The sequence below is a fragment of the Eurytemora carolleeae genome, unplaced genomic scaffold (genome assembly GCF_000591075.1).
Source record: "Eurytemora carolleeae unplaced genomic scaffold, Eaff_2.0 scaffold1789, whole genome shotgun sequence".
Classification (NCBI taxonomy): domain Eukaryota; kingdom Metazoa; phylum Arthropoda; class Copepoda; order Calanoida; family Temoridae; genus Eurytemora; species Eurytemora carolleeae.
Window position 1 is genome coordinate 6,846 of NW_019398228.1, and position 16,047 is coordinate 22,892.

General features: G+C 33.4%; 1 protein-coding gene and 1 long non-coding RNA gene across 2 annotated transcripts in view; both read left to right on the forward strand.

Annotated features, from left to right (window-relative positions):
• Nucleotides 1–2,712: 2,712 nt before the first annotated feature.
• On the forward strand, nt 2,713–3,224 carry LOC111717061 (uncharacterized). Its single transcript, XR_002768662.1, has 3 exons — nt 2,713–2,847; nt 2,913–3,030; nt 3,137–3,224. It is a non-coding gene; the product is annotated as an uncharacterized LOC111717061 (long non-coding RNA).
• Nucleotides 3,225–3,313: 89 nt separating this feature from the next.
• Nucleotides 3,314–16,047, forward strand: part of LOC111717060 (uncharacterized) — a gene marked incomplete at its 3' end in the record, with an annotated part of 37,827 nt that continues 25,093 nt past the window's right edge. The window contains exons 1-6 of the mRNA XM_023492578.1: nt 3,314–3,361; nt 5,514–5,630; nt 5,898–5,992; nt 6,049–6,143; nt 6,198–6,253; nt 10,989–11,049. Of these exons, the coding sequence (XP_023348346.1) occupies nt 6,141–6,143; nt 6,198–6,253; nt 10,989–11,049 (120 nt within the window). The remainder of the gene's footprint in view (nt 3,362–5,513; nt 5,631–5,897; nt 5,993–6,048; nt 6,144–6,197; nt 6,254–10,988; nt 11,050–16,047) is intronic.

Consider the following 16,047-nt stretch of genomic DNA (forward strand, 5'->3'; position numbering starts at 1 on the left):
ATGATAAATCAAATGATGTTTTTAGTCACCTAATTCATTTTATAAAGTATTTTAACAGCTTTAAATCGAAATTGAAATGGATTATCTAGGGAACATACTGTATTAATGTACTTTGAACTCCCTTTCAGGCTGAAAGGGACTGAAAAAATTCAAACCGATAGATTCTCTAAATTACCCTCTAATATATATCTTATTCTCTATGCTATAATGTCTCTGCAAGATGAACAGTAAAGACGGACAAGTTTACTCTGTTTGTATACTGCAATTTTTTTATTTTATTTTTTTATTTTACAACCATATGCAGTCAAACCATAAACAAACAAAATGTAAACATAGCAGACGAAACTCTTACAGATTACAGCTTTCTCAGTAGGTATCACTAAACTAAATCAAAGAATTATTTAAAAAGACGATATCGAATTTGTCACTGAATTCCCATGTTTATTGAGACACCCTGTACATTTTAACTGTTCATTAAAGCAGAAATCTCAATTCTTAAAGAATCTATTACATTTGTTTGTGATTTTTACGAAAAAGGAGTTTTAGTTTATGTAAACACCCAACAGAGTTCTCATATACAGAGCTAATTGATTCCAACCATGATCTAACATTCTTTGTTAAAAATACGTACTTTGAACTCCATTAAAATCTCCCCCCCTTAAAACAATTTTTATGAAAAGAATCAGAAAAAAAAATATTTGAAAATTTTGAAGCTGGGAAGAATAGAAGACAAAGTTAAAAAAAACTTCTTGTAAAGCTTAATTTGATTTTATACTCTTATTTTATTGTCATGGCCTAATTATATTAGCTGATTCCTATCTTCAGGAACCAACAAGTTTTATTTAAGAGTTTATATCCCAACAGAGCAATTGTCTGTAGTTTTGGAAACCCACTTCCTTTTGCCAAACAAATTTCAAACCATAATCCTGCTTTGCTGTCGTCAACAGTTGTTTTTGCACAATTGTAAATTAACAATCTTTAGAGATAACGTTGCGGTATACATAATAAGCTTTATTAAGGGGTGCAACCCATGTATACAAGTTGGATTTTGTTCCAATAAGCATGGACATACCAAGAAAGAAATGAAAATTTCTCCACCCCCCTTCAACCATATTGAAGAAAGTGAACTCCTAAATAAACTCTGAAATTGATATTTCAAATGTGCTCATTTCAATTATAATTAGACGGCCGGGTGTGACCGCAGGTGGAATCTTTGGTATGTAATGATGGAGCAGGATAACGGGAACAAGAACTCAAACTTGAAGTTGACCAGGAACTGAATCAGCAGCACAGTATCTGTCTGCACGCGAAGCTGAATAAATCATTATAATATATTATTTGATAAACAAAACTTACTAGTATTGGGTAGGTAACTGAAATTGAGGGGTTGATGGATCAGGAGATTAAAACGTTTTGTGACTTCTGAAAAACACCTGGTTTGTTCTAAAAATGATTAGTCACAGTGATAATAACTACTTTTAAGAATTACCATATTTAAACATGTTTTCACTTTTCACGGATTTTATCGTCTATTGACGGTGGAGGTTGGGTTTGGTTTCAGCTCTGGGACGGGGGATTTTTGTTTTCAAGACAACATCTCAAGATGATTTATGGTCTACAGCAACTGAGTAATTTTTTATTGCTCCTCAGACAATCCTCCCTGCCCCCCTCTAGGAGCCTCCCCCATCAAACCCCCTAATTAATTATCCCCCCTCCTAGGACTCCCCCCCACCCAGAAATGAACGAAAGTAATAATGAAGCTTGAATACATTGACATTTGAATAAGCAAACATCAAATAAATAATATTTAACATAACATATAAATAAAAAAGGACTAAAACAGTCAAATCATGTGATGAACAGAATGACAGATCAAACAATCTTATCATATTTATAATTAAGAATATTAGAAACATAATGAGATTTTTACTTAAAATATATTAAAGGTTGCAATAAACAAGGTTATATAAGCAATGTAAGCATAAAATCTAACCATTCTTAGCAAACTCAGATATTAAAGCCTACTGCACATATATTAAATAAATATTTTTATTCTTAATTCTACTACGATGTGTGTAAAACCTGTTGAACTAACTTTTTTTAGTTTTTCTAAAAATCCAATTACATTAAACTGTTTATTCGTTTTAGTTTAGTACAAGAGAAAAATCTGGAAATATTATGAAAAAAAAATTCAGATTTGCTATGAAGAAGTATCATTTGATACTCCTTGGAGCATTATTACTGAATCTTGGACCTGTATTAGCTGATTGTACTAAAGAAGAAGATCAGAATACTAGGAATACTATCAAGTGGTTTATCAGGAATATTACATTTACAACTTTTTTATCATTGAATCAAAATAGTTTAAAATATATCTAAACTTTCATGCTGGTTAATGCCTTCCATATATATATAAATTAATTTAATAAAGAATGTACAGTTTTGAAAATATCATTTTTTAAAACTATTTCTAATTGTAACCTAGAAGCAGAATGCAAACAGAAAGTAACATTTTTAGACTTGTTCTAGCATGTATTGTAAGGAGCCTATTATAAATTCCAATTTTTTTTCTGAAAGTAGACACAATATACTAATAGATTAGTAATGCAATCTTCAGGAAGTAAAACTTGGCTTCTTTTTTAGAGATATTCAACTTGGACTTGACCATGTCAATTTAACATCAAATTACTTTGCACATAAACAATTATTTACTCAAAATTCATGAGTTAAATATGGTTTCAACGGGGACAATTTTGTATTCAATTAATTACTCAGAGGTTGCTTAAAGTTAAAATGTAAAAATAGGAAAGTACAAGGATCAGCTACATGTCTTGATGTATATCTAGGGTCAGTTAGATAAACAGATTAAAGAGTTATTTCTAAATGTTTAATCATTAATAAAATAATTTTAGGTTTTGCTCTCATGTTGATTCAGGAAATCAATGTTTGATCATGAATAATGGAAATGAAATTAAAAATTTTACAGTTTCATTAATTTCAACAAACTGTTTGATTATTATCTCAAAGGAGGTATTTTGTTTGTTGAACTTAAAAGTTTAAACTTATTTAAATACAAAAAAATTAGATTTTTTAGAATTTTTTTAAGTGGTTTAAAATGTTTTGCCTGTTTATTTAGATAACTGAAATAGATGCATTCTTGAAGCTTGGTTATTCTCCTTCCCTTGTTATTATTAATCAAGAGGATGAATCTAGCCATCTAAACCACCTAGGAATAGAAATTAACTAGATTTATATAAATAAATATAGAAATGAAGTCAATCTAATTTTTATCTTTCTAATTTTAAGCAGATTTACGACACTTGGTAATTCTCACAAAATGTTTATCATCATTTACATATTGGTAAGCTTCTCAATCCTATACAGGCTGGGGGTCTAAATCTATGTATAACCTGGGCGTCCCACGCCCCCCCTAGAAAAAGGCCTTAGAGAATAGATATGAAATATTTGTTCATAGCTATATTTCTCAAGGCCAGCTCATTGTAAAAGAATATAACTTTAATAGGTTGGGTACTAGGAAGGATGCAAAATCTCATAACCTACTGGGGAAGCAAGGACTGTACATAGAATAAATTAAGACTTTAAGTTTAGCCTGGTGTAACCGAAAGAAGGAGTCTAATCCTTGATGGTTATACAAGCAATGCACAAAGATACCCTTTTTTTGACCAGCTATGAGGACTGGACTGCTGTGGAAGATTTCTCTCAATGGGGCTTTAGGGCTTACAACTCTCCATTTTGCCCAAGGTGTGCAGTAATGGGTTTCCTTAGTGGCGCTTAATTCGAAAAGAGTATAATAGAAGGAACACAGGGAGCAATCCCCTATACCCTTTTTCCTAAAAACCTCCTAATCTCTCTTCTACCTGCTCCACAATTCAATGTCACAAGAACTATTTGCAGAGGCCTTAAAGCCCAGAATCAATAAACAAGAAAAAATAAGAAAATCGAACAGAGAAAGGAAAAAAAATAGACGGGAATGTCTAAAGTCAAGCTATACACTGTCATATTTTCCAACATCGAATGCTAGGGAAGTGAAGGAGACCTCCCCCCTTCCTCTCTTCTAAATATTTTTTCATTAAAAAGTAAAATATTCTGAGATAAACAAGATTTATTCCATATCTATGGGATTGATATAATCTGGGAACTGTCCCTTAATACATGTTTAAATTGAGAGGTGGCCACTCCCCCCTGGCCTGATGATGCTACCAGAGACTGGATACCCGCCCTTCTCTGACCCCTCTCCCTGGACAGTACTACAGAGAACTTCAGAAGGTTAACACCTCAAGAGGTTCCTTGTAGCGTACTACCTGATGAACCCTGATGCTGCTATCTTCTACCCAATCTACAACTCCATCAATCGCCCCATTGCCATCCATCCAGCTCATCCGGGAGTATGGGGGATGTGAATCCCCGTGTCCGGATCTGGACACGACTGAAACTTCAGTAGAGACAGAGGAGACCAACCTCAGCTCTGAGGACAAGTACTCCTACCACCCAGACTATGAACCTCCATCTAATCCCCTTCGGAGTATAGACTCTGTGTGTGATCTCACAGATATAATGCTCCTAGATCAGAAAATCCTGAGCAACACCATTGGACAGAGGGGTAGCCTCCGAGCTGATCTACTCTGGCATGTAGAGGGAGTTCTGGATACATTGGCTGACAGTTTTTCTCTCCTCTTCCAAACAAGGAATTATCTTGATGATCTCATCAGTGGGTTGCTGAGTTTACAATGTTAACATTACTTGTATTTACTCATGTTCTATTCAATATAATCTCAACTTGTTACTTATTTGACCATGGACTTATTTACGTCTGAAGGACAAAGTAAGATTTATCTTTGACTGGTCAGATCACAACAAGATGCAACTCAAGAATATAGAGTTCAGAAAAAAGAAAGCAAGCTCAGCTAGTTCAATTAGTTACAAGGTTTAGAAAAAAAGCAAGAAATTGGAGGAATATGATTGAAAGATGTATAAACAAGAAGAAAAAGAAATATAGAAATCTCAAAATATTTCCATATTTTATCTTATAAATATTTTAAAACTATGTAAAAAATAATTAAAATAAATTATTAAAGTTAAAAGAGGGGGGGGGAATATTTTAGGAAAAACTTATTCGTTTAAATTGTATAAAAAAAAATTTAACGAGTAGGGTCGGTTACAACTTTTAAGGTGTTAAAAAGTCTGTTCTGCCCTTGAAAAATGGATGTAGAATCATGTGTCACAGTTTAATTTTTGTTTAAACCAAAATTTTTTTTCTTCATTTTTCTAATCCTTTTTTGAGCATTTTTTCAACCCTCCCTAGCACCCAAACTACATAAGTTATCAGTCTAATTTTTTTTTCAATGAAAAATTGGGCTATGAACATGCATTTCAAACCTATACCTATTCTCTTAGACCTGTTTCTAGTCAGGGGTTGGGATTCAAACCCCCCCCCCTCTTTTAAAGGATGAAATGAAGATCAAAATTAGTAACTCATCAGAACTAAATTACAGGGATCTTCACAAGCAGAAGTTTACTGGTGTTTGGTCAACATATTATTCTGATGTAGTTTTAAGCAGAAGCCAAGATTTTAGTCAGATTCCAGACTCTTTTTATGATAAGCTAATCAGGTCTCAAGTTTTAACATAGTTTTATCAGATTTTTGTAATTATATTTTCTTTGTTGATTTTCTTGAAAATAATCTTATAAACATTATTTCTGAATGTTAATCTAATTTAAAGAGCAAAGAAATAATCTGGATTATTTATCGAATAAGATTTTTTCTGAATGGTAACCACAGAAACCATATAGTTAGCATAAGAAAAAATTCTCTGTTTTGAAAGAACATTTTTTTGGCCTGAAATGTTTGAACATTTAAATGATCAAATATTTTACAGGGTTGGTTTCAATGAATTCCCTGGTATTTTTTCTCTAATTGATAACAACTCAGACAGTCATACATTTGAAGGACTTCTACTGAGAACTTTTACAGGTAGCATTAAAATTTCAAAATTAAGACAGAATGTGTTTAAATTTATTTTAATATAGATAAGTACAGACTTCAAACCAAATTTAAAAATGCAAATGGTTCGATTGGAGGAAAAGATCCTGACACTGGGGATTGGCTGGGAATTACAGGAATGGTGAGTAATTTGTAAATCAAAAAATTTACAAATATTCCAAAAACTCTTTTAAAGGTTAGATATGATGAGGTTGATCTTGCTATTGGTAATCTTGCAACAGATCCTGAAATGTGAGTATTTGAATATGCAATCTTGTCTAAATAATATTATATTATGTAAATTAATTTATTATGTTTGTTCTTAATAAAAGTCAGCAATCCGATATACCCTTGTCAGTTGCAAGCTGCCACCAGGACAGTTAGGTTTTCTCTACAGTGCATGCTCCACTCTTTAGTGCAGAAGGTCCTGTGTGGAATTAGCATGACACACCCTATTTTCAAACAGAGGATCGAAGCACTGCTAAAAGTTTGGATTTCTCATAGTTCTTTCTCATCTCTCACCAAAATAAGAAAAATGGAAACGTAACAAGTAAATAGCTGTGACCAATGCACAATGATACCGGTTTATACTCTGCCAGTAATGAAAAATGGACTCCTGTCAATGATGTCACATTCTGAGGTGCAAAGCTTCAACTTCACCTGAGAACCTTTAAAAAATTCTGTGTACTAGGAAACAGTATAAAATTGAAGGGGAGAAAGGATTCCCTACTGAATTCTTTAACTTCTTGGTTCCATAACTCTATGTCACCACGAACCACCCTGAGAGGTTCCAGATGTAATAAACTTATAGAACATATTGTACATAATTAATTATCTATGTTTGTAAACTTCTACATACAAAAATCATTATTAATTTGAACTGTGTTTCAATCAAATATGTAGCATCTTAAACCCTTTCAATACATACATTCAACTTGTAAATATGTGTGGAGATAGCTTAACTACATTATCTATACTCGCTATTCCTATGAATATGCACATCTTTAATGTGCCTTTTTCAACTGTGCTGTAATACTTAACATAATTGCCTTAATCAAGTGATAGAGATAACAAAGTAGGAATTGTTATTACATCCATCAACTTGTAACATAAAAACTAATTAACCCATTTGTGACGAGACAAAAAAACCTTTCCGATTTTGCTGAAATTTACAGGGTTAACTTGCTATACTGTCCATAGAGTAGTCCTCAAGCTTCAATTTTTTTCAATAAAGGGTTGTGGAGATACAGGACCCCGTCAATTTTGTCCGTCTCGGCACCAGTCAAAATTGAGGATCTGGACACGACTGAAACTTCAGTAGAGACAGAAGGGCTGTTTACTGTACAGTGTGTGCATAAAACCAGGGGGTCAAAATTGACCTGGTCCGAGACGGTCAATTTTGACGGGCAGAAAAAAAGGCAAAAAAAGAGCAGTAAATATAAATTTTTTGCACTGGACGTAACTTTAGCATATAACTGACATAAAATAGAAAGTTTTGAAAACAATTTTTCACTGATTTATATCTATTGGATCCGGAGGTTCCAGAATTTGAATCTCGCCATTGTTGCTAGCTGCTCTAGCACCCTACTAACCTATAGGCGGTACTCAGCATATCTGTAGGAAGGCCGGGAATAAAACAGGAGAAAATTTGGTTTAAAAATGAAGGCGCTAAAAATTAAAAACCTAACCTGGTCAAAATTGACCATCTCGTCACTAATGGGTTAAATAACCTTTTATTACAGTGTTGAGTGATTGTATCCTCTAAATTATTTGGGTTGAGATCATACCTCATTTAGGGTTGAGATTGATGAAGGGCTTGATAGAACTCTAATGCTTGTGTCCCTGTGGCATTTAGAGCCAAAGTAGTAGCTTGTTGATAACTATGCTTGTGTCAAGTTGTATAGTAAGAAGAGGTACAGAAAGATGATGTACAGGAAGAAAGAACAGGAGTGTCATAATCAGGATATACATGAGTGCAACACTGTTCAAGTGCTCTAAACCTCCCTCATTCCAGAACAAAAGTTCCAAAATGTTCCTAAGCAGAAGTCTCAAACTGAGCACGGAAAGGAGTGCTAGACTAGATACAGACAGCAGTGTAGCACCAACTATAACTTAAACATACTATCAAAGATGAGAAGGATTATAGGAGGCGATACAAGAAGAAGTATTTTAAGACACATGCACAGGACTACGGCATGTTACAATAGAACCAGTTCAAGACCATGAACAGCAAACTGTGTCAGGTGTTAAGGAACCAATATTATGAGAACCCCAAGAAGGACTGATCACCAGTGCAAGGTTGAAAATGTCCAGCAATATAGACAGGTTTCTGAGAAGGTTAGAGAATACAACCTGGTAAACAATCTTGTCTGCAATGGTATCCATGGTGATGAAGTGATCTCTATGCATTGCAAGGAGGTATCCAAAAAAGAAGGTTTGCATTTTGAGCCAAAGTAATAGCTTGTTGAGAGCTATGTTTGTGTCCCTGTTTGGCACTTAGAGCCAAATTAATAGTTTGCTTGATAGCTACCCTTGTGTCCCTGTGTGACATTCAGAGCTGAATTAATAGCTTGTTTGATAGCTAGATTGATAAGCTGGACTTGTGACATTTAGAGCCAGGTGGGTTGTGTCCTGGTTGACTGGGATAGCAGACTGGTTGTACCTGGACTGATACAAATAGAGAGAACATTTTTTTAGAGTATTGCATTTACTACACCAGAGGCTTCCCCCCTTTATCCTTCCAGAAAATGATTATGTTAAGTTAATCAATGTAATTACAAGTTTTTATGATGTTTTTTACAATCATAGTTAAGGTAATCACAAAACTGGGTTGACATAGATATTCACAGACATATCTAGGTTTGGTCAATGGCAATACAAGTTTTGCGGATTAATTTGCATTGTAGATAATTATTTATGTACAATGTAGCTCAGGCTTACAGATATTCAAAAATCTTCAATGTATTGATATATACACTGACCCATGGAACAACTAGATAGGAAGCAGGGTTGTTGCGTACTGGCGTCTGACAAGCCGGTACGCGTCGTTTGAAAATTCTCAATGCCAGAAACTTTTTGTACAAGATGCACAGTGGGCATACAGTATGGTGCTATCTCAATCTTTTTTGCAACTTAGAAACTAAGTTTGTGCAGCGCCCCTAGCTACTATCATAAAGCTAAACAACCAGAATAAGAATAAAAAGAATATTTTAGATTTTGTAAAATTATAATTAAAAACCTTTATTAACTCAACTCTAGTATATGTACTCGGTTACTAGAGTGTCCCAACAAATATTGAATTAGGAATCTTCATTTGATTTACAATGACCAATATGAGGTTATTTTTACTTTTAAAAGCTAAGAATTCAAAATAATTTATCTCTTATGTATCTTCAAAAATATAAAGTTTCCTATATCTTTATTTATACAAATTGAAAATTGAAATAAGTGGAAATATGTGAAAATTGCATACAAAATTACCACATTTTGGAAAGCCCAAGACTAATTTTCTTTATTTTGTCTGTTTATCATTTACGTATAATTCCCATGTTTGTTTGGATATCCAGTATCTTTACACCAAAAAATCTAAAGAAAAATTTTGAAAACAAAACTAAAAATTGTCTTTAAGTAAAGAATACAAGCATATTATTAAATACCATTTATTCATTAAAAAAAATGAACAAGCTTTGTAAGATTCTTCCTGACTTTATTTTTTGTTTCTACATTGGGATTTTTGATAAATTTATGAACTCTTATGGCAAGATATTTTTTTACAAGTTTTACTAGAAGATTATAACGGCGTTCTGGGTCATGCCCAGGGACAAGATACATTTGATCAAAAAAATTTGGACATCTGAATGTAAATTGATTGACAACTTTTTGAGTGATTTTCTGAAGAAAAAAAATTTTTTCATGCAATTTTCAAAATTTAGGGAGATTTTAAGCTCTGCCTATTTACAAATGTCCACAATTTCTTTTTTAAGAATGGTTTAGGCAGTATTTTTCTTTGAAATTTATCCAATTGTTTTTAGTGTGATTGTCGCTGGCATGCTTTAGAGCAAATTTAAAACAAATATTACAAGATAGGTGAATGCCAACACTTTTAACAACAAAACTGCTGATATATTCTACAATATCACAATCATATTTATCAAAATCAATGTTTATATCATCTAGGATTATCTCATTAAAGAAAATATTAATGATTGATTTTGATACTAAATATAGTGTCAAATATGTCTTAATGTGAGCCCTAATGATTAGTAAAAATTATTGTTTTCGTAAATTATTTTAATAAAACCACTGTTATACATAAATTTTAAGAAAAAACACAACGCAATATTTGGTCTAAGTAACTATAAATAAACCCACTGTGAACAGTTGATTTTGCAGAAATAGTGTGTGCATCATCTATGATAACCCTAATTCCTACAGGAAGATTGATTGATTATCTTAATTAATACACGTATATACAGCTGTATGATTAGTAAATCTGAGCCAGGCTAATTAGACAGGGTGGACCGCGCCGACAATTCATCCTATAGTTGATCCATGACACTGACCACTGAAGTGTAAAAAACTGAAATATTTCATCTAATTTTTTGTTGATTTAAGTTGAAATGAAATCTTAAAAAATAAATATGTTAAATTTGTTGATGTGACAACATGGTTGGTTCAACCTAAAATTGTTCTTATTGATTCAGGATTTAAGCCAGCTCTCATTTAAACTGTTTGGTGGTTTAAATGCTTTTTCAATTCTGTTGCCTAGTTTGAAATAAAGTTCATTTAAAATTGTTTGTTAATATTGTAGAATTTTATCTTTCTCACTATTAGGCAATTTTAGGCTGATGGCAAAACACAGTAAAACCAAAATGTTCTTTAAAAAGAACCAAAAAAGCAAAGATTATTTAAAAGCACTGATTCCTGGAAATAACAAATATTTTATGTCAATATTTGTATTTGTAACTTAACATAAAACCTGCTTTAGCAATGAGTATACTTCTCCTTCTCCCCAGATTATAGCAACTCATGCTGTTTGGGTTACAAGGGTAAGTATCTATCTTTAACAAACATATGTACTAAATGCCCTACACCCCTAAATATCTTTAGATTCAGACCAATTCAGGTATAACCTTACATATTCTCAGTTATCTGTTTTACAAGAAACAACTGGATCTTAAACTCAAGGTTCCTCTCTTGTTGTCTCTAAACGAGGAACCAAATTACTCTCAATCTTAAACTCAAGGTTCAACAATAATATACAATATTAATCCGGATACAATTCTATCTGTATTTTTAGGTATCTATTTTACAATTTTCAATTAAATTACTCTCTCCCTGCAATCCAATCAAGAATACTTTCCAACTGGTGTATATTTGGGTTCCATGATACAATTTAAGTTATTCAACCTAATGACAAGTGTTACATAGTTATTTATAGACATAATTAAGCTCAATCATGATAAAGATTTTGCACTTATTTTCATAGTGGGAAGCTAATAGGTTGCGTAGTTAGCTTATTTATAATGTACAACGTAGTTCAGGTTTACAGATATAGGGTTATGACAATATCTATTAAAATCGAGGGGTGGGGAGGGAGTTGTTAAAAAAAAGGATTAACCGTCACTCATTTTTCAATCTTGCAGCATCCTCATAGCTTCAACTGCAGGTTTCCTTTTGTTCCGAAGTCAGCCCAAGTCTAATTTAATCCTATCGATGAGGGCAGTAATGGAGGGTGTCAGGCCAAACATCAGGACGTCTACAATGCATGACATGATAAGTTCAAAATACTCAATCACCTAACTAATCATTATAAACTCTTCGATCATCATAAACTCCCTTAAAACAAGGGGTTGAGATCAATTAATTACTCTGTTCCTCTAGCCTGTACATTGCTGAGCATTCCATCTACATTGAAGACTCTGCAGAAGGAGGGGGTGCAGAGGAGCCATAATCCCCGCAAAAATGACATCTGAGCCTCCAGATTTGCAGAATGACCTCCAGACCCCGCGAAACTGTCTTCCAGCCTCGGTGACATCACCAAGCCTCCCACCGTTCTGTCTCCACACCCTGCATTTTGGCTCCAATAAAAAAAAATTTGGCTTTTACATCCACCAAAAACCTTTTTTTCAAAAATTCTCAACATAATGAAATAGTTCAGAATGATACATTGACAATTTAAATCTAAAAGTGCATTTTATTTGAGATTAAAGGCTTGATTTTTGTTTTTCTAAATGTCACAAATTCCTTAAATGTGAAGAACTATTGCAGTTTTGTATAAAGTTAGACAAATTTTATAGTATTTTACAGGGGTTTTATGAATAAATTAAGCAATATCAGCGGCAAGACATAGTAGTTTTAGTGAAATCCTTGTATTTGTGATTTTATCGTATGCTTTAGAAAATATTGAAGAACTATTTTTTTTTAAATTGAAACAAAGAATTAAAATAATCTAAATATCTATTACATGCTATACTAACAGGATAAGGCAGCTTTGTGTCCTATCCTATCGTTTTAATAAGATTTTACTTATAAATATAAATATATATTGAAAGTTAGAGGAATTAGTCATATAAAAAAAATTGATACACAGAGGGGGGGGGGAGTCTAGAGTTCCTCAAGGAGTAATCACCGCCACCCAAATGTGTTTTGCGGCAAGCGCGCTCCTCAATTGGTAATCTCCACCACCTCAATTGGTAATCATTTTAAAATTTTGTTTTCCAAGATTTAATTTAATGCACTTTTAACACAATTGTTGACATCTATCAGGGATTTATGGCATCTGCATTGACTTAAACTAAATTTTCAAATTGTTTTCAGATTTATTTGGTCAACAAAAACTGAGAATCAAAGCACAGTTCAATTAAGCCGAATCTTAGATCCAATTTGCCCATTCTAAGAGGTGGGGCTGCCTGTTTACTAAAAATTATCTCATCCCACGCAAAGTAATATCCATCTCCATTTAAAAGATATTTTCAAAAAACCTTTACAGTGTTTAGATTTTTGTATTCTCCTACTCGAGTTCAACATCTACAATGAAACTAATTATATGCATAGAAAGAACATCAAATTTTGAAAAATTAGTCTCATCCCACCCCGTACTGAAAATGAAGTATTAAGTCCACCACTAATGGGTTATAGTTTCCTCTCTATATAAGGAGTTTAAAACAATTACATTCAGAGGAAAATTCCGCAAACATTCTTAACCCCATTAGTGGCGAGACGGTCAATTTTGACCGGGTAAGGCTATTAATTTTTAGTGCCTTCATTTTGAAACCAAATCTCGTCCTGTATCGCCTACAGATTGCAGGCATGGTACAAGTTGATAGGGTGCCAGAGCAGCTAGCAACAATGGCGGGAGATTCAAATTCAGGAACTGCCAGAAAAATTGTTCTCAAAAATTTTTTATTTCTATGAAAAGTGTGCATTTGATGTTAGTTATATGCTTATGTTACATTCAGTGTAAAAAGTTTATGTTTACTCCTCTTTTTATGCCTTTTTTCTGCCCGGTCAAAATTGACCATCTCGGACCAGGTCAATTTTGACGGCCTGATCGAAATGCCGGTTTTTAAGCTCACATTTTTCAGTATAAACCTCCCCCCATTATAGTATATTTACACACACAAATATACACAAACAGCCTGTATAGTATAGAAACACTACCCTATGTGTAGATTATAAACACACCCCCCTCAAATTTCAATTTTTATCAATGAATGGTAGTAGAGATACAGGACCTGGTCAATTTAGTCCTGCTGCAGACAGTCAAAATTGACCACCCGGTCAATTTTGTCCGATTCCAAGCCGGACAAAATTGACCGTTTCCTGCTGCAGACGGTCAAAATTGACCGGGCGGTCAATTTTGACCAATGCCAAGACGGACAAAATTGGCCAGGTTTTGTATCTCCACACCCTTCATTGGAAAAAATTGAAACTTTAGATCTACTCTATGGACAGTATAACGAGTTAACCCTGTGAATTTCAGCAAGATCAGTAAGAATTATTTGTCTCGTCACTAATGGGTTAAAGAGAAACTTGAAACTAAAAAACGTAATATATTTCTAGCGTTTATTTATAGATTTATTTTCGAAACTTAGAAGCAATAAAGAAATCTTTAACAATATTGTACACCATAGGGCCATTAACAGAGCTGTCAATATGGTCTTATTTCTAAGAAATAACCGATTTAATTTTATGCTTATTTTGGCTGATTACCAATTGAGATGGTGGAGATTACCAATTGAGGAGCGGGCTTGCCGCAAAACACATTTGGGTGGCGGTGATTACTCGTTGAGGAATTCTGGACTCCCCTCTTGGGGGGGTGGGGCGCGCAAAAACTTGTGTACATAGGACAGATCCTTGTTAATTTGCATATTTATGATAAAATGTAATGCTAAAAATTGATAGAGTTAATATAATCTTTAAATTATGATGTCTTCAAAGATATTAGATAAATTGTCTATAAAGGTGTCTTTTACTCATTCCATCTTAATGTAAACTTTTACAGAAAAACAACTTCAGATCAATTGAATTAATTAATATGTCAAATTTGTTGATTAGACGAATCTTTAAACTATGACGGAGTCTACTATGTAGAGACAATTTTGATATTGTTTTGGTTAAGCCAATAAAATTAACCCTATCTCTGCTGGGGTACTTGAAAACCAGGATATGCTAAATCCCATGTTTGATGTCCAAATATGACAAATGATACATCATTGGAAAGCTCTTGTGCTCTACTTTTTGAATCTGCATACAAATTTGCAAATTTGCATAAATTGAATTTTTTTTTCGCAAAATCCAGTTATATAGTAAAAATGTTTGCAAAAAAAAATTTGTCCAAAAAATGAAAAATTATACATTTTTGAAAAGCCCTTGACCATGCCATTTCAAATATGCAAAAATTTTAAAAAACCTGATTTTTTATCAAGAAAAACTAAAAATGTGTAAATTTCCTTTGACAGGTTGTTTGCAAAAAAATTGCAATTTTTTTCTTGCAAAACTTGTGCAATTCGTTTCCTTATGTCAAAGGCTTTCCAAAAAGCTAAATTTTATCAAAACCTGACAAGTGGAAGTGGGTCGAAACAAAGATTTAGTTTGTTACAGGAAAAGGCAGTCATTCAGGCAATGTGCCTGAGGGCTCTGGCAGTTAGTTAGGCCTAAAGGTAGGGCTTTGGGAATGTAGGAAAAGTCAGAAAATTTCAACAGCCTCAGACCAATACTTTTTGAGTTATGTAAAAAAAAAATACAGGGGGGGGTCAAATTGACCCACCCCCCAGCAGGAATAGGGTTCAACAAAAAATAAAAACAAGTGGAGACCAAAATGCGGAGCATGGAGACAGAATGGCAGGAGGCTTGGTGACGTCACTGAGGCTAGGAGACAGTTGCGCAGGGCCTTGAGGTCCATCTGCAAATCTGGAGGCTCGGAGGTCATTTTTGCGGGAATCATCGCGCCTCTGCACCCCCTCCCTCCTCTGCACAGCATAATACTTGAACCAAGAGAATATGAGGATTTTATATAACTTGAAAAACTTTTATAATCCTCCCATGACTGTAACTCATCCAATGTTTAAAGTGTTGTTATTTGATATTCCACCATCTTTGAGACTTCTTCATCACACTGCCGTAAACTAGTGGAAATTGGACGAACAAACAAAAACTGAATTATTTAAAATTATGGTTTAAACAAAACAGAATTAATAAATGTTTCTGTCTAATAATAAAAGTAACTAAGTTCTGGAAAAGTTTATGAAAAAAAAATAACATTTTTATTGTAAATGTGCGTTTTTTATGTGATTTTATTGCAATAATCCCTTTTTCTTAAAGTTACTAAGATAGAGGAACTCTTTTTGTTAAACAAAAAAAGTTAGATTTCCTCACCCTGAGACTTATTGTGAGCAAATTTTGTTTCCTGTGTACAAGGTTTCTTGAAAAGTGATCAAAAATAATATTGTTTAATTCTCTCTTTGATAGATAGAATTCTGAAAATGTAGATTCTTTACACATGTGTTTAATACCTCTCTGTAGGTCTCGGTCCCTAGAATATC